This window comes from Felis catus, chromosome C2, assembly GCF_018350175.1.
Source record: "Felis catus isolate Fca126 chromosome C2, F.catus_Fca126_mat1.0, whole genome shotgun sequence".
NCBI lineage: Eukaryota > Metazoa > Chordata > Mammalia > Carnivora > Felidae > Felis > Felis catus.
This window is the reverse complement of record NC_058376.1, coordinates 130,103,177-130,122,045: the sequence shown is the minus strand read 5'-3', so window position 1 is coordinate 130,122,045 and position 18,869 is coordinate 130,103,177. Positions and strand designations below refer to the sequence as shown.

Here is an 18,869-nt window from a genome sequence, read left to right as displayed (position 1 = left end):
GGTCATTAAGAGGTTTTCGGCAGAGGACAGATGATGGGATTGGCTTCTTGTTTTAGAAAGACCTCTGTCCTCAGTGGGGAGAGAGGATCGGAGAGCCATGGGACTGAGAGCAGGGAGCACAGCTGGGAGACTGTTGGAGTAATCCAAGGACGAGGATGCAGACAGACTTATTCAAACAGGAAAGAGGAAGAGTATACAGGACTTCAGGGGTAATGGCAAGAGGAAGAGGCATTTCGATACACGTTGCCAAAATAGATCTCAGAAGAGCAGTGCTGATTCACACTGCCTTCAGTGGCTTTCATGTGTTCCTGTGCGGTAGGAGAGCTTGTCTATCGTTACCGGTCCTACCTCTTCACAGTAAGATACAACTGATCACTTTCTTTCTCAGACCCTAGAACATTACTCTTTCAAACTCACAAAATGCTTCTCAGTACAAGGGAGCATAAATTTTTAAAAATTGAGGAGATATGGGGCACCTGGGTGGCTCAGTCCGCTAAGCATCCAAATTCGGCTCAGGTCATGATCTCACAGCTCATGAGTTTGAGCCCCACATCGGGCTCTGTGCTGTTGGCATGGAGCCCTCTTGGGTTCCTGTCTCCCTCTCTCTCTGCCCCTCCCCAGCTTGTGCTTTCTCTCTGTCTCAAAAATAACTAAAAACATTAAAAAAATTTTTTTTAATTTAGGAGAGGGAGAAAGAGTCTCTCCTGAGTCTTTTCTACGTTCTTAGACTCATATCTTCCTCCAACCCCCTAAATGATAACATCCTACTAGCTTGTCCTTGGTTCCGTCATTCTACCCTCGCCATGAGCCAGCATTACCCAGGCCTCCACCTTCTTACGTCTACAATTCTTATTTCCACATCTGCATATAGAATTCTAGATCTGTTTTTTTCAGCTGCCTACTGATCATTTCTATGAGGATATTAACCCATCTCAATACTACATTTGAAATAAAATGTATTTCAGTCCACTCCAAACTGATCCTTTTTAATGGACTTCCAATCTCCGTTCATAGCCTAATCATCTTCTTCACCCAAGCTAGAACCCATGGGTGGCCGTGACTCCACTTCTCCTTTACCAGTCCATTGTAATCCATCACAGAACCTGTCAATTCTACTGCAAGAGTATCCTAGAATTCCTTCATCTGCAATGTCGACCACACTTCCAGTGCTGAACCCTAAGTATCTTGTCAAAGGCATTTTAATAGCCATCAGGCCTAGAGTGTCTCCACCACCCTATCTTTCTCTGTAGTTGTCTTCTTTTTTTAAATACAAACTGGGCCATGTCACTTCCATGTGTCATAATTGCTGATGATTTCCATGTACCCACGACAAACCAGACCTTCTAAAACCTAGGCCTCAACCTACCTGTCTAGTCTTAACTCACCAGAAGCTACACTCCGGCCACGTGCAACTGCTCATTATTTCCCAAACACGCTCTTGTGCAACTCATTCTGTCTCATGGAAAAGTCTTATTTACCTCAAAGGCCTGCTCAAATCTTATCATTTTCTCAGAAGACTTTCCAACCTCGTTCTCTTCTAAATAAAAAGCTTTGTATTAATTGCAACTTTTTCTCTACTCCAATGGCATGTCTTTTATACTTCTATTTTACTATTTATCACATGATCTCATAATTGTCTCTCTGGTTCTCCCACTAGATATTGGTGATCTCAAAATCAGGGATCATGGAACCCCAGAACCCAACACACTGCTGACCTGGCGTATGGTGTGTGCCCACTGCATGTCTAGGAAAGACTGAAGGAAGGGAAAATATTGGGGAAGTATATTCCATGGGACTATTATGACAATGTAGCCAATAAAAATAACTGAAAATACATTTCCAAATACAGATAATCATCCATGAACATTAACTTTGAAGAATCATTAGTCTCTGCCTTCTTCCCCCATTTTATTTAGCTCTTTCCTTCCTTCCTTCCTCAATTCTCTTCAGTTTCCTCCACCTTTATATAAACTCCATTCACAGGGGTAATGGCACCCATCCACCACGACCTAACTTTATTAATATTAATCTTCTCGTGATGCTAAGAGGCATCCTGACATTGTGAGAAAAGCACTGAACTAAGAATTGAGAACCTGTGAGTTCTGAATCATTCATTCTTTCCACAAATATTTATTGAGCATCTCCTATGTGCCAGGTATTGTTCTAACTGCCAGGGATACATTCATGAACAAAAAGACAAAGTTTTCTGCCTTCATGAAGCTTACATTCTATTAGAGGGAGAGAGGGTTGGATAATGAGTAACAAATATAATAAATAAGTACTTTGGAAGGTGAGGATCCCAAGTGCCAAGCTGGGGGTGGGAATGGGGAAAGGGCATATTGGTTGCACCTTTAAGTAGAAAGTCCTCATTGAGAAGATGAGATTTGAGCAAAGAAAGCAATAGAGTTACCTGACGCAGAGATTCATGAGAAGAGCATCTAGGCAATAGTAGTAACTATAGCAAAGGTTGTAAATGGGTGTGTGCCTGGCATGTCTGAGGAACAACAAGGCCCTTGTGGCCAAAAGAGAGTAAGCAAAGGGAAGGTGGTAGGAGACGAAATCTATGTTAATCAGGCCTGATGATATAGAGCCTTACAAACTGTTATCGTTAGGACTTTGGTTTTCGTTCTGAGTGAGAAAAGCATTCATTGCAGACTTTGTTTTAGGTAGAAGAGTGTCATGATTTGAATTGAAGTCATTTGGCTGCTGTGTTGAAAATAGATCATAGGGAAGAAAGTATAGAAGCTAGGGAACAAGTCAGGAGGATGTTGTAATAATCCTGGGTGGTGGAGAGAAGGGGAGAAATCATTGGTTTCTAGATATAATTTTTGGAAGAACAACAGGACTTACTGACAGATTGATTATAGGATGTGAGAGAAATAGAGGAAATCAGAGGAGATTTCAAGAGTATGGGGCTGAGACAGAAGAAGGAATTTTCCATCAACTGATATGAGGAAGGCTGCAGGAAGAACAGAGTTTGGGGCAGGGGAAGGCATGAAGGGATTGGGAATTCAGTTTTGGACTCGCTGAGATTGAAATGACTATTCAGTGTCCAAGGGAATATGTCAAGTACACAGTTGGATATATGAGTCTTGAGTTTGCAGAAGATTTAAATTTGGAAGTCATTGGTGAACTGAGTCATTAGTGAATCATGAGACTGATAAACCTATATATTCCAACCCAAATACAATTATCTGCTTATCCTTAGCCAAATTATCTAATCTCTCTACTTCTTTTTTTTTTCATGTCTACAATGATAAGGTTAGGTTAAATAAGTGATTTTCAACTGTGTTCCATGGAGCATGAGGGCTTCTGTAGACAGAGCTGCCAGATCAGAGAGATGTTTGCTCTCCCACTGCCTAAACCAACCACCAATCCTTTAGTTTTACAATGAAGATCAGACATCCATTTAGAAATGGTACAAATTGATATTTATGATGGATATACTACAGTGTACATCATAAATTGATATTTATGATGGATATATTACAGCGCGCGCGTGCGCGCGCGCGCGCGCGCGCGTGTGTGTGTGTGTGTGTGTGTGTGTGTGTGTGTGTGGAGGGTAACTTCCTATATGCAATAATGAATAGCATCTCATAAAAAATGACCCCGTATATCTCCCCATGACTGGTCAGCTATCAAAGGGCTATGTGTAAATAAAGGTGCAGATTAGCAATAGTACACAGTTATCTTAAAAATGCTTGTGATTGTTAACATGTGCTCAAGGTTTCTTCTCTCAAATGTATTTATTGAAAAACAAATTCAGAAACTAAAAGATGATATTCCATTTCTTTTAGACCCAATTAATGATAGTATTTCTGTTGACACTGAGACCATGAACAATTGATCATTTTAACTGTATAAAAATGCATGAAGTTAATGCTGGAAAGGACCTTAGAAATACTTCAGTCAAAAAAAAATAGAAGAAGAAGAAGAAGAAGAAGAAGAAGAAGAAGAAGAAGAAGAAGAAGAAGAAGAGAAAAGAAAAGAAAAGAAAAGGAAAGGAAAAAGAAATACTTAAGTCAATCACCCTCCCTTTATGGTGGAGGAGCTCAGACTCAGAGGTCAAAGGTCATGCCAGAACTAACCTCGGTCATTTCCTGACTCCTAGTCTAGTGTCTTTTCAGCACACGCTACTGGTTTCAAGGTTGCTTCAGAAACACCACTGAATTTTTACAATCAAGGCAGAAATCAACATTGATGTGTGATCTTCCTATTTTCCTCATTTTATAATCTTCATATTCTCCTAATCCATTAATTTTACATTATGGGTCTTCCAATTTTTCCACAGTTCTAAGGGTCGTCCTTGCTGTTGCCTTTTGCCTGGTGTCTGGTGTCCTCGTGGTGTTGCTGCTTACCCTCATCCGCCATGGGCCCTGCTGGCACAGAGACCCCTATCGGAATATCTGAACAGATGGCTGAATAAGGGCGGACACACCACACCAACCACCGACCTCCTGGGATGCAGCACCTCTCAGTGATGCCTCATGGAAAGGACTGGCTTTCACCATGTGGACATCACCCTGCCCACACCCTTCCCTTTGAGCCTGGCTAGAGCAGGGGCTGAACTCATAGTGACCCAGGGACTGATGAATGAACCCCAAGTTACTTGGTTAAGTCTCCTGATGGTTAGGTCTCCTCATCACAGTGCAAGCTTCTCACGCAGCTAGAAAGAAGTTCTTCTGCAAAGGATAGTTGTATTCTCTGGCATGGATGTCCAGAAAGAAAGAAAGAAGTTAAACTCCAACCAGCCTTTTGCCTTCAAAGAGCAAATGGTTACAACATGTGACAACATAGATTAAAGAAGACTGGATAATGACAATACTTACACCAGAAATAGTATCATGTAGGATGATTCTTAAGAAATAAGACCCAACCACAAGGTGTAAATAAATCTTTTTTTTAGCTGTTAAGTAGGTTGAATACAAACATGTATACACTCCTGAAAAGAAACTCCTACCCAGTGTTTGATAGCTAACAGATTTCTGTATGTGTATACATACTAACACATACAAACACAGAGCTGTATTGAAACTGCCTTAGAGAGAGGTATTTAATTCTCAGAAACTGTAATATCAACTATTGTAATTGTTGCTCAGGTCATTTTCCCCACAATTTCTATAATGGGGAATAACCAGGAAGTCCATGCAGTCATGTTTCTTTTTTCTACCTCTACCATGAGACTATATTTTTATTTTATTTTTTTTTCAATATATGAAGTTTATTGTCAAATTGGTTTCCATACAACACCCAGTGCTCATCCCAAAAGGTGCCCTCCTCAATACCCATCACCCACCCTCCCCTCCCTCCCCCCCCCCATCAACCCTCAGTTTGTTCTCAGTTTTTAAGAGTCTCTTATGCTTTGGCTCTCTTCCACTCTAACCTCTTTTTTTTTCCTTCCCCTCCCCATGAGTTTCTGTTAAGTTTCTCAGGATCCACATAAGAGTGAAACCATATGGTGTCTGTCTTTTTCTGTATGGCTTATTTCACTTAGCATCACACTCTCCAGTTCCATCCACATTGCTACAAAGGGCCATATTTCATTCTTTCTCATTGTCACGTAGTACTCCATTGTGTATATAAACCACAATTTGAGACTATATTTTTATAGTTCCAATTTCTTCATTTCATTTTTTTTTTAATTTTTTTTTCAACGTTTATTTATTTTTGGGACAGAGAGAGACAGAGCATGAACGGGGGAGGGGCAGAGAGAGAGGGAGACACAGAATCGTAAACAGGCTCCAGGCTCTGAGCCATCAGCCCTGAGCCTGACGCGGGGCTCGAACTCACGGACCGCGAGATTGTGACCTGGCTGAAGTCGGACGCTTAACCGACTGTGCCACCCAGGCGCCCCTTCATTTCACTTTCATGAGAACTTTTCATGGCCACTATGAGATAATAATATATTTAATTACCACAAATAGATCTACATTTCCCAAGTGGTGAAGTAGAAAGAAAAATGGGATGAAGGTTGATGACCCTATGCCACAGCTCTGCACTGGCTTTAGGCCAACAACTTGGAACAAGTTCTTTTAAGTCTTTTAAACCTTGGTTTAATTATCTAAAAAAGAAGAGTGGACTAGATAAACATGGAAGTCACATCTAGTTCTCATATTCTGTGAACAATTTATTTTTCATTTCATTTCATTCATGGATTGGTCATTGTCCAAGAAAGCATGTTCATAAATGGTACCATTACAGTAAGCCTGATATGTATTCTAACAGTCTTAACCCATCCTGAGCTTTTAACCATCCAATTGGTGGGAAATTCAATCTCATCCATTGGTAGAGTTCTTCACCTTCTCAGGTATTACTAAAGGTCCTGGAATGTTGTGGGAAGAGTTGGATGAGGGTCCTTTAGACTGCTATCTACACTGGTCTCCAATAAACACACTGTCTATTCCCACATGGTCTCCTGAAGGTAGGCAGAGGACATCTATGCATGGCTCCCAAGACCACACACTTGGACTTCACCATCCTGGCATTGTCCAGTCCCCTACCTGGGGTGATACCTATGAACCAGAAACCCTCCTAGAACCCCACCCCATCTCTGAGTCTCAGGAATCTTCTTCGCCCCTTGGATTCCATGGCTTTCTCCTGTTAAACTTCAAGCACTTACCTCTATCACCCTCACTTTCTATGTAATTTTCACTGAGCTAAGGCTATGCAAAAAAAAAAAAAATCTTGAGAAGGAGTTGTGTTCTATTGCCTGGCAACTGCTGCTTTCTCCAGTAACACAAAAGGCATGTAGGAAAATAAATGAAAGATCTGGCTTCATCCTCAACTTGGGAAGAGGTAAAACATCTATAGCAGGAAAAACAAATGACAAATTACTGTCTCTATAAAGTAGCCAGTCATATTAGTAATGGGACATAATATCTTATGCTAATAAGTTATGAGACTTTAAAATAGAAGTAGAAAACAGAACCACAGGCCAAGGATCTTCTCACGTATTTAACATTGTTAGAGGACCTACTGTTAGCTAATCGCTGGCCTACATGCTAAATTGTCCATCCCTAATGTGATTAATAAGGTGTTTGACCCCAACAACAGCCTTATACAGGGCTGGTAGAATGTGAAAGTAAAAACCTTCACAAGCTTTCCCTAATATCATCTTCTAACAGTGTCAATGTTTAATACTTTCTATTGTTTCAGCAGGGGGAGGTTAATCTCTCCCATTTCTCTTCCTTCTCCTATCTCTTGATTATTGCAAAGAAAGCTGTCATTCCCAACTGAGTTGTTTCTTTTCCCTTCCACAGAGCTACTCTGTTGACAAACACTGTAATTGCTTTTCATAGTTCAAGGCAGAGTGAAAAATCACAAGTGACAAATGATCTATGGCAATAAAGCAGAGAGCACAGATGCGCTCTCACATTCCCCAGGAAAAAAGCTAATCATCCAACTTCAACAGAAAAATACAAATTCTCTCTACTGATAAAAGTGACTTTTTCAGATGAGTCAGAGAGGCTCAGCTGACATGAGGAGAAACATTGCTTGCAAGATAATTGCTAGGATTGAGATAACTTCTGCTCTGCAGTGTATTCCCCACATCTGAGCCGCTACAGACACCTTCGAACAGGATTAGAATAAAGTAGTAATTACCACATGGATGTAGAGAAATAGCCTACTATAAAAAATATGATCAATATACATGTAGAAAAGTTCTGTAAAAGTCAAGGTAGAGTATTCCCCTGACTAGTCTAGCTAGTATTCCTAGCTAGAATGGCATTGTGTAAGGAAAGTATTAAGAAAATATGATTATAAAAAGAAGAATTTATGATATTAGAAGAGTATAAGACAGAGGCAAACATTTTACTGGATGTCATTCAACCAAGAAATCTTTTTATATGAAAATTGGCATTTCTTCTCCCTGAATTCAGTCATGGTCTCTATTTTCCCAACTTCCTATTCTCTTTCTGTCTCTTTCTTTCTGTGTTGTTCTAATATCGCTAGCATTGATTGTGTCTTCATAGCCAGAGGAGTTTCTTGGTAAGTGAAGGCCAAAATGTTAGTTTTCTCCTTCAAAACTCTCTATAGAAACCCCACTGGAGCAGCAATGAATGTGTGCTACGTTTTGGTGCTTTGGACCAGGGCTCTCCAATAGAAACATAATGCAAGCCACGAATAAGTCCCACACATGGGATTTAAAATTTTCTAAGAGCCACTTTATAAAAAGGTAAAAATAGACATAAAATTAATTCTAATAAAATTTATGTCACCTAGTGCACTGAAAAAATCATTTCAACACATTATTAATTTTTATGGAGATATTTTTCAGTTTTTTTTAATAGTAAGTATTTGAAATCTGATGTGTATTTTACCCTTCTAGCACATCTCCATCTGGACTAGGTACATGTCAAGTTTCAGAAGCTATATGTGGCTGGTGGCTACCATATGGGACAGTTATACTTTCTACCAATGACAAACTTTTTGAAGCAGAAAGAATGTTGTGTGTGTGTGTGTGTGTGTGTGTGTGTGTGTGTGTGTGTGTTTTAATTTGCAAGATTCACTTTCAGGTTACGGTGAAGAAATGAAAGTCATCTTTTTTATGTGCCTACATCTTACTATTTGTGTGTGTGTGCTGAATTGATCAAGGTTTTCTCTGAAATATTTTATTTGTAGACTTGTCTTCACAGCAACACCCCAAAATTTTCCAACACTATCCTATACTAAATGAACTATTTCTTCTTATAAAATGTCTGAAGAAGGAATCTGACAACACCCTTTAAAACTACTGCAAGATTGGGGAAAGGGCACCTTTTTAAATTTTTATTAAATTTTTTATCAAGTAATTGTTTTTAAAACAAAAATAAATTAAGATGATATAGAAGAGTATAAAATACAATAAAAAATGTCTTTCTACCCATTTCTAATCATCAGAGACAATCCTGTCAACAATATCTGGTTTTAGTTCTTCTAGTGACTAGCATGAATTTTATGAACTTTACTTATACCTAGATTTTCTGAATTTTCACATCTTTCCCTGCTTTTATAATCCATGGTGTCCTCTTTCTTGTATTATTTTTTTTTCATTTTCTTTAAGTAATTTTTTAAAGGACACTTGAGCACTAAGCTTTCTGATTCTGATATGTCCAAGTACGTGTGTATTTTACCCTCCCACTTACCTATCAGTCAGCAAGGTATACATTTTCAGGTTGAAAATCATTTTCCCCCAGAATGTGAATGTAGTATTCTGTTGTCTTCTTAACACACAGGCCTGCTGATGAGAAGTCTGATTGGTATCATTCTCACCCAATGTAAGTAATCTGGTATTATTTCCTTTCCTTTCCTTTCTTTTTTCCTTTTCTTCCATTTTTTTCTGAAATTTTTAAAGATACTTGTTTTATCTAAGGAGTTCTGAAATTTCACTAGGATGTATTTAGGCATGGGTATTTGTTTTTCTATCTAATTCTATCTGGCTTATACAGGTCTTTGACTTAAAAAAAAAAGTATCTAGAATTTGAATTTTCTGGATCTATCCTCCATGCTTCAACTTTTCTCACATATTTTCCAGATTTTTCTTTTATTTCTAGGAAATTTTATTTCCAGAACACTCAGTCTTCAGGAAATCTGTTCTTCTTTTTTTAATTATTATTTTAAGAATACTTTCCTATTCATTGATTGTTCCTTTTTCATAATGGCCACTTATTTTATGAATGCAATCTATTCTTGAATATCTTTAAGAATCCTACTTGGAATTTTTTTCAAATTCTCCTCTGCTCCCTATATTATCTCTGTTTCTCTGGGCTCTGTTGTTTAAACGTATTAATTCTGGACCTTCTTTTAGGCTCTGGGGTTTTCTCACATACTCGTGAATCACAATCCACAAATAAAGAACTCTGTGGATTAATAGGGATGGCTGGTCTTGGTTTCCCTTTTAGTCATGAATATCTGTTTCCCCAACAAATGTCTACTTAAATAACTGCTTTAAAATTTTCGTTTGCTAGTTGCAATATCCTTGTCATCTCTGGACCTGTCTTAATTGATTGTCTTTTCTCCCATGTATGGGTTATGTTTTCCTGTTGCTTTGAATATAATTTTGCATAGTGTCTTAGACAGTGTGAATGATATATTGTAGAGACTCTGGATTTCATCGTGTTCCTCGAGCTGTCAGTTAAATTGACTAAAATCAAACTACAGTCTCCCCTACAATGGACAGCAGCTCAAATCTCAGCTCAGTTCTTTTAGCCTAAATAAGGCTGCTTGGAGTCTTCCCTGTCTATAGATAGTTAAGCTATGGGGTCAGCCATAGAGTTGGGGCAGAGTTTATACACAGAACTTGGGGCTTCTCCTCTCTGGCTTTCAATTGGGGGGAATTTCCTTCTCACTTTTAAGAGACTATGGGTGCCCACCCCCCAAACTCTGTCCTCTGGTGGTTCAAGTGGGTAAGATTATGTTTTGTTTTGTTTTCCCTGTATTTTAACCATTCCATCCCCACACTCTGCCCCTGCATGGCATGAACTTGAGGCTGCACTTGGACTAAAGGCCATAACAAAATAAAACTAGCCTAGCAGCTATTCCCTTTTTCCAAATGCTGATTCCCCTCCAGAATCTGCCTGGTTTTGATTGCTCCCAAGTACATTTAGTTAGTTGTATTTTATATTTTTCCCTAAGAGTTTATAGTTGTTATCTGTGGAAATTACCTTGATAAGAGGTACATAACCACAGATGGAAGTGAATGCTCTCATTTGAATGGGAAGGCCTGATCTGAATTTCTGTGGGAGGGCAATAGCTATAGCATAGGTGCCCAGTAGTGTCTGTGGGCAGGAAAGTTGCATGTCAGCTAATGACATTTCAAAAAATTAAGACTTTACTCTTTGCTGGGGTGACTGTTTCTGTGTATGTATCTCCTGGGTGGAATGGCCTTAACTTTAAAAACTTTTCCCTCCACTCTCTCTTTAAAATAAAATAATTTTTTTTAATTTGTTTTAAATGTTTATTTATTTTTGAGAGAGACAGAGACAGAATGCGAGTGGGTTAGGGGCAGAGAGAGAAGGAGACACACAATCAGAAGCAGGCTCCAGGCTTTGAGCTGTTAGCACAGAGCCCGACATGGGGCTCAAACTCAAGAGCTGTGAGATCATGACCTGAGCCAAAGTCGGATGCTTAACTGTCTGAGCCACCCAGGTGCCCCATAAAATAAAATAATATTTTATAAAGGGGACCTGGGTGCCTCAGTTGGTTAAGAGGCCAACTCTGGATTTTGGCTCAGGTCATGGTCCCAAAGTTGTGAGATCAAGCCCTGTGTCCGACTCCACACTCAGCATGAAGCCTGCTTGGGATTCTCTCTCCCTTTGCCCTTCCTCTGCTTGTGCATGCATGCTTGCACTCTTTCGCTCTCTAAAATAAATAAAATAAAATAAAATAAAATAAAATAAAATAAAATAAAATAAAATAAAATAAAATAAAATAAAACAAAACAAAACAAAATAAAATAAAATAAAACAAAACAAAAGAAAACAAAACAAAACAAAAGCAGGAAAGAGTATCCAATGGAAAAAAAAGACAGTCTCTTTAACAAATGGTGCTGGGAGAATTGGACAGCAACATGCAGAAGAATGAAACTAGACCACTTTCTTACACCATTCTGAAAATTAAACTCAAAATGGATAAAGGACCTGAATGTGAGACAGTAAATCATCAAAACCCTAGAGGAAAAAGCAGGCAACAACCTCTTTGACCTCAGCCGCAGCAAATTCTTACTCAACAGGTCTCCAAAGGCAAGGGAATCAAAAGCAAAAATAAACTATTGGGACCTCATCAAGATAAAAAGCTGCACTGCAAAGGAAACAATCAACAAAACTAAAAGACAACTGACGGAATGGGAAAAGATATTTGCAAATGACATATCGTTTAAAGGGCTAGTATCCAAAATCTATAAAGAACTCACCAAACTCCACACCTGAAAAACAAATAATCCAGTGAAGAAATGGGCAGAAGACATGAACACATGAAGACAGAAGACGTTTTTCCAAAGAAGACATCCAGATGGCCAACAGACACATGAAACAATGCTCAATGTCAGTTATCATCAGGGAAATACAAATCAAAGCCACAGTTAGATAACCACCTCACACTGGTCAAGGTGGCTAAAATGAACAAATCAGGAGACTATATATGCTGGCGAGGATGTAGAGAAACGGGAACCCTCTTGCACTGTTGGTGGGAATGCAAACTGGCGCAGCCACTCTAGAACACAGTGTGAAGGTTCCTCCAAAAGTTAAAAATAGAACTACCCTATGACCCAGCAATCGCACTGCTAGGAATTTACCCAAGGGATACAGGAGTACTGATACATAGGGGCACATGTACCCCAATGTTTATAGCAAATAGCCAAATTATGGAAAGAGCCTAAATGTCCATCAACTGATGAATGGAGAAAGAAGATGTGGTTTATATATACAATGGAATACTACTTGACAATGAGAAAGAATGAAATCTTTGCAGCAATGTGGATGGAACTGGAGGGTAGTATGCTAAGTGAAATAAGTCAGTCAGAGAAAGACAGATACCATGTGTTTTCATTCATATGTGGATCTTGAAAAACTTAACAGAAAACCGTGGGGGAAGTGAAGGGAGGAAAAAAGTTATAAACAGAGAGGGAGGGAGGCAAACCGTAAGAGATTCTTAAATACAGAGAACAAACTGAGGGTTGATGAGGGGTTCGGGGAGAGGGGAAAGTGGGTGATGGCATTGAGGAGGGCACTTGTTGGGATGAGCACTGGGTGTTGTTTGGAAGCCAATTTGACAATAAATTCTATTTAAAACATAATAATAAATTAAAAATAAATAAAAGAAAATAATAAAAGAAAATAAATTAAAATTTCACTCCACGTCTGTGATGTAAGTCCTGAGTTATCTCAACATCTACTCTGTTTCTCTTTCTGGGCACAGCAGCCACACAAGGTGTCCTCCCAAATGAGCACCCTCTTTCCAAAGACAGCACTCCTCGAAGAGTTTATCTGAGGGGGGAGGGGGCGGGGCAGTCACCCTATATGTGAGAAAGGAGTGGGATGTGCAGCTGATAGAGAATGCGTTCCTTAGCTACTTGGACAAGTACTTCACAGTTCCCTAGTGATCTATGAGATGAGCCAAGCTCCCACCTTCTCTGTGGCTCCCTCAGAAAGAACCATGTTCATCTCTTGTGGGTCTGACTATAATTTCCCTGTTGTGACTTCTTCATCAGTTCAATCATATCTGCCTATCTTTGAAGAATTTCTTAAAATATCTGACCTGCCACTGGCACTCTCTATAGCACTGTTATGATTTCATTCTTATTTTTAACATCTTTTATATGACTTCAGTACAACTTTGGGAGGAAGGGAAGTCAGATGCAATGGATTTTTTTTCCCTAAACAGGAAACGCTAAGTTTGTTTTTTTAGCAAAGGAGTCTATAATTGTGTCTGTCAAAGTTAAGGAAGTGAGCCAAGCCATTCAGTGAAGGGAAAAAAAAAAGACTTAACACTATGTACACAATTTAATCTCACCGACATTTGCTAAGTGCCTGCTCTTAGAATGAAGTAGGGTCCCTAGTTGCTCTCATATTTTTCAAAGGGAATCTTAACTCAAGGAAAGGTTAAGTACCATTGTGCCATGATTTGACATAGGGAATACAGTACTGAATTATTTATAGACCCTGCCTTTATAAAGCTCACAGCTAAATAATTTCTCTAACTGGGCTTTTCTGTTTTTACCAGCTTATATCGTTTTTCCTTTAGAGTGCCTCAAGGACTTGGCCTTTCCTATATAGTGCCATCACCAAATTTTGCCCTCGAGCATATGTCTGGTTTTAAACCACACGGTCTCCTCCTCCTTCCAGTTAATTTTGCATAGAACATACATATTCCCCCTGAAGGAATCTGGACTGCCTTGCCAAGAAGGGGCCTGGCAGGTTTCCAGGGTATCATCAGTAGGAGAAACCTGGGAGACTTGATAACTGGTAAATGAAGGACTCCATAGGCAACCACACCCAATAGGGACTGATGGGTGTCTCCAGCTTAAAGCTGCTGCCTCAGAAAGAGTTTTGGGAGGTGGGTTCCCTCCACCCCAGAGGTTACGCAGATGGTTCAGGACTGACTCAAGCCCCACAGGCCTGGAGTGCCCTGGCTCCCCCTGGGGAGCTGTTCCTCATGTATGAGCTGCACATGTCAGTGTAGCCAGGGACCTGGAACAGGACATCTATAGGGAAAGGTAGGGTCACAGGAGGGGGTAATTGGGAGTACATGCATCTGCCTTGCCCAAGCCATCACCTCCGCAAATGCACGTATTCCCCCTGAAAGCAGAGCTGGAGAAATCTGGACTGGCTAGCCAGAGTGGGGGTGTGCAGGGTGGTCAGAGCACCCTCTAAAAAGAGACACTTGATGGCTGGGGACGTTGATACTCCACCAAGCAGCTAGTCCAAATTGGGGCTATTGCCAAGTTAAAGTTGTAGACTCAGAAAGATTTGGGGGAGTTGGTCTTCCTCCTCCCTGTAGGCCAGGCAGGTGGTGGGGCTCATTCCAGGGCTCACCAGGCCTGGAGTGCCCCCTGCAGTCTAAGGCCAAATGACAAGGTGTGTTTACACATGCACACACCATGCAGGTCAAGGTAGCCAGGGACCTGGAACAGGGCAGGTGTAGCAGTAGGCTGGCTCAAAAGAGAAGGCTGTTTAGGGTATCTGGTATCATCCTAATTCCGGTCTTAACCCACACAAATGCACATATTCTCCCTGAAGGTAAAGCTGGAAGAATCTGGACTGCCTTGCCAATATGAGGCCTGGAGCTCGCCTTTAGTGAGAGACACCTGGGAGCCTTGATCATTGGTATGCCCTGGACCCTATCAGGCAGCGCCCAAATGGGGAGTGCCTGTGGGCAATCTAAACTGCCTCTTCAGAAAGAATTTGGGGTGGTGTGCTCCCTCTGCCCTGGAAGCTAGGTGGATGATTCTGGATTGGCTGGAATCCACAGGCCCAGAGGGCTCAGTATTCCCAAAGCAGGCTGATGAGCTGCGTACTGTGCCCCCCAGGTCAGTGTAGCCAGGGCCAGACCTGGAAGAGGGCAAGTGTCTGGAGAGGCCAGGTCTCACGGGAGTGTGCTGTTGGGAGTACAAGGTATGTGCCTGATTCCAAGTCCTAACCAACACAAATGCATATACAGGCATACCTCAGAGATATTGAGGTTCCGTTCCAGTACCTGTAACAAAGCAAATATTGTATTAAAGTGAGTCAATTTAATTTTTTGGTTTCCCAAGGCATATAAAAGTTATATTTACACTTTACCGCAGTCTATTAAGTGTGCAATAGCATTATGTCTAAAAAAAAGAAAAACCAACGTACTTGGTTGGAATACTTGATTGTTGAAAAATGCTAACCATCATCTGAGATGTCAGTGAGTCATAACTACTGTTCACAGATCACTGTAACAAATATAATAATACTGAAAATGTTTGAAATATTGTGAGAATTACCAAAATGTGACACAGAGACATGGAGTAAGCAAATGATGTTGGAAAGACAGCACCGGTGATTTGTTCAATGCAGGGTTGCCACAAACTTTCAATTTTTTAAAAAAATTGAAACTGTTAAAAAACAGTATCTACAAAGCACAATAAAATGAGGAATGCCTGTATTCTTAAGAATCTTTTCTGCCCCTTATTCAAGAATATACATTGGTTTGATTCAAACTAGGTTCTCTATAAATACTTGTTGATTGACCCAACCAATATTACTGTTGGTACTGACTGTATCACGTTTGATCAATTTCAAGCCAGAGGGGTTTCATGAAGCCCCGCCTCAAATTCATTGATTATAGGGACATTCCCGAAGTGTAACTAAACTAGCAGTTCTTAAACTTCAGTGTGCTGAAGAATCTACAAGGATTCAGATTCCCAGTCCTCACTCCTAGAAATGCTGATTTAGTAAATCCAGAAATCTGCCTTTTTAGCAGGTTATCACACCTGATTGTGCTGTAGGCAGTTCCTGACCTTCTTTGGAGAAACCCTGCTCTAAACTATGCAAGACCCCCTCAGGGTGAGCAGGATACTCACCTGTTACTTCAGGTTTATCTACTTCATCTGTGAAGTAACTCAGAGGTCTAAAACAGTGCCTTCATTAAATAGACATTGAAAATAGACTATTGAAATTAAATAGTACTTTCAACATAAGAATCAAAGAAGAAATTGGAAATAAGCTCACATTCTGAAACATAGTTTTAATAAGTCTTGCCTGAAGAATAGAAGAAATTAAAGAATTAAGGCCTATTAATTTACAATTAAAATTGTGGTCTTGAGAACAAAGAACGATGCCTCCTCAAAAAGGTCAGCCATTCTCAGGGCACCTGGGTGGCTCAGTCGGTTAAGCATCTGATCAGCTCAGGTCTTCGGGTCATGATCTCACAGGGTTCCTGAGTTCAGTCTTGCTGCTGTCAGCACAGAGCCCCTTTCTGATTCTCAAGCCTCTGTCTCCTTCTCTCTGCCCCTTCCCTGTTCATGCTCTCAAAAAAAAAAGTCAGCCATTCTCAATCTGTGGTTTACAAATTAACTCATTTTATTACTAAACAAATAGAAATATGCTTACAGTGATCATATTTTCCAGGCCCAAACAGGAATAATAAATTTACAATGCAATAAAATATTTGAAACAATAACTTCCCTGAAAAGCCTGGGACAAGTCGTAATCTTGCCAAGGTAAGTAACATACCAAAGAAAATTTAAAGTCAAACTTTAGTATGTAACTCATTGTTGTTACATCTTCTAAACTACTTCCTGTTTATCTTCCACCCCCTTACATATGTTGTACAAAGCAAATCATACTTGAAATAAATAAGATGGATGGAGGAAAATAAAACATGTATGTCTCTCCTTCAATCTTTAGAAGTGTGTTTTTATTTTTTTTCCTTTCTTCCCCTTTTCTGTCCCTGTCTTCTCACATCTATGTCTGATCTACGTATAATTAAATTATTTTAAGTTTTTATAGAAGAGGAGCCGAGTCTTTTAAGCCAAATTTTTGCCAAGTGCTTATTGTTAGAAGTTACCATTCTTAGTGAAGTAACTCAAGAGGAATTTTATTCAATACCATTATCAAACATGGGAGACAAAAAGAATAAAATAGTGGAGCCAGATTTCATGGTTTCAAATCCATGCTCTGCTACTTACTAGCCATATGACCCTGGGCAAGTTATTTAACGTTCCTGTGCCTCAGATGCCTCATCTGTAAAATGGCAATAATTATAGTACCTACATCAGAGGATTGTTATAGGAATAAACAGGTTAATATTTGTAAAGTGCCAGGAACAGTGCCTGGCACATAGTAAACAACATAAAGAGGGTTTGTTAAATAAAATATGGAATGAAAAGACAGGAATTTATCATTTCCATCTAAAAACATTATCATTTTGAATTTTATAAAGTAAAAAGAAATAACCATGAGATGTCGTTTTTCATTAGCTCTCTGTATATTCTCAGAAGCATGGTTTTTTTTTCAGTCTTATTATACCACATCTTGAAGTGACAGCTATTATTAAAATGATGGAAGTTTCATCTGGTGAAGAAATAAGAAAACTTGAGATCTTATTAAAAATGTTACTTTGGTTGAGGATTTATTTCTGAGAGAACGTAATACTCTTAATATTCTCTGGAAAAATCAAAGCAACTAGACATTAGCGCAAGGTCAATTGTAATAGAATGCCAAGAAAAGACAAGCCATTAAAGCATGAAGAAAGATTCCACAGGGAAGCCGGCTTAAGTTATTACCAATTCATTGTGAAGATAAGTATTGTAAACAAACAGAACGCAAGCAAATGGTTTTCTAAAAATGTGTTATCTTGTTAATGATAAAATAGAATAATTTCAAGTAGACTAATATTGAGTGTAGGTGGTAGATGTCTTTCTTTAATCTCTGGCTACGACTTAACTTCTTTCTTATAATTATAGAAGTCAGTTATCTCCTCTGTGCCCGGGCTTTATTGACCTCAATGGAGCAGACATGACCATTGCTCCAACACTGAGCAGGCTGCTGGTGAATGGGGGTCCTTCAGTAACTGGATGATTTCAAGCGGGGTCCAGTCATCCCCATGATCAGACTATGGACCAGCTTTTCCAGGTGGCATTTGTCTTCTCTCTCTGATAAGCCAGCAGAAAACCATGAATGGCCCTTTCCCACAGCATGTGAATCCTCGGTACAGTGGACTAGGAAATTATCCAAGTTACTAAAACAGCCACTTTGTTCATCTTCTTTTCCTTTCTACCCAGATCATCTCCCTGGCCTCTTGAGGGTGACATTCATGTGCAAAATTACCTCCCTTGGTTTTCTGAAAGACTGACAGGAACAAATGGAGATGAGAAAAGCATTTATAATGCTTTTAATGCAATGACGTTTCCAAACATAAGACATTAAGAAGCTGTTATTTTCATAATTTAAACATTTCATATATATATGTATATATATGAATTATATTATGAATTATATATATATGAATTTCATATATATGAGTTATATATATAATTCCAAAGAAGGTACTCTTTGTTAAAAGGTGGAAAAGTACCCATATGGATGGTAATATGAGACCTTGGAATACCTTAGTTTCATTAAAGCAATGGATGAAACATCCCTGTGGTCAACAAATAAATTTTTTACATTCATTTAACAAACACTTATATGGCACCACTTACTATGTGCTAGTCCTGTGAGGTAGGTACTAATAATAACACCATGCCCATTTTACAGATGGGGAGACTGAGGCTAAGTAATCGGCCTACAGTCACAGAACTGGAACGTGGCAAGGATGGGATCTGAGCCCACAGTGTCTTATTCTAGACACTGCACATTTAAACTGCTACACTACACTTGCCTTCCTTTGAGGAAAAGCACTCAGGTAAGATTCTCAGAAAATCA

The 18,869-nt window shown here is 39.5% G+C and overlaps 1 protein-coding gene and 1 long non-coding RNA gene across 4 annotated transcripts in view; both read left to right on the top strand.

The window, feature by feature from the left end:
- The window catches only part of ACP3 (acid phosphatase 3), a 45,873-nt gene extending 40,732 nt beyond the window's left edge, over positions 1-5,141 (top strand). For 2 of the 3 annotated variants that reach the window (XM_003992120.4, XM_045037595.1), the window contains one exon: positions 4,292-5,141. In XM_003992120.4, the coding sequence (XP_003992169.2) occupies positions 4,292-4,410 (119 nt within the window). In that variant the 3' untranslated portion in view covers positions 4,411-5,141. Of the gene's footprint in view, positions 1-1,657; positions 1,871-4,291 lie in introns of those variants that run through there. The other variant, XM_019810704.2, reaches the window with a different exon arrangement.
- Positions 5,142-5,735: 594 nt separating this feature from the next.
- Positions 5,736-18,372, top strand: LOC123380133. Its single transcript, XR_006585502.1, has 5 exons — positions 5,736-9,257; positions 14,715-14,801; positions 15,005-15,089; positions 16,572-16,663; positions 17,909-18,372. It is a non-coding gene; the product is annotated as an uncharacterized LOC123380133 (long non-coding RNA).
- The last annotated feature ends 497 nt before the right edge of the window (positions 18,373-18,869 follow it).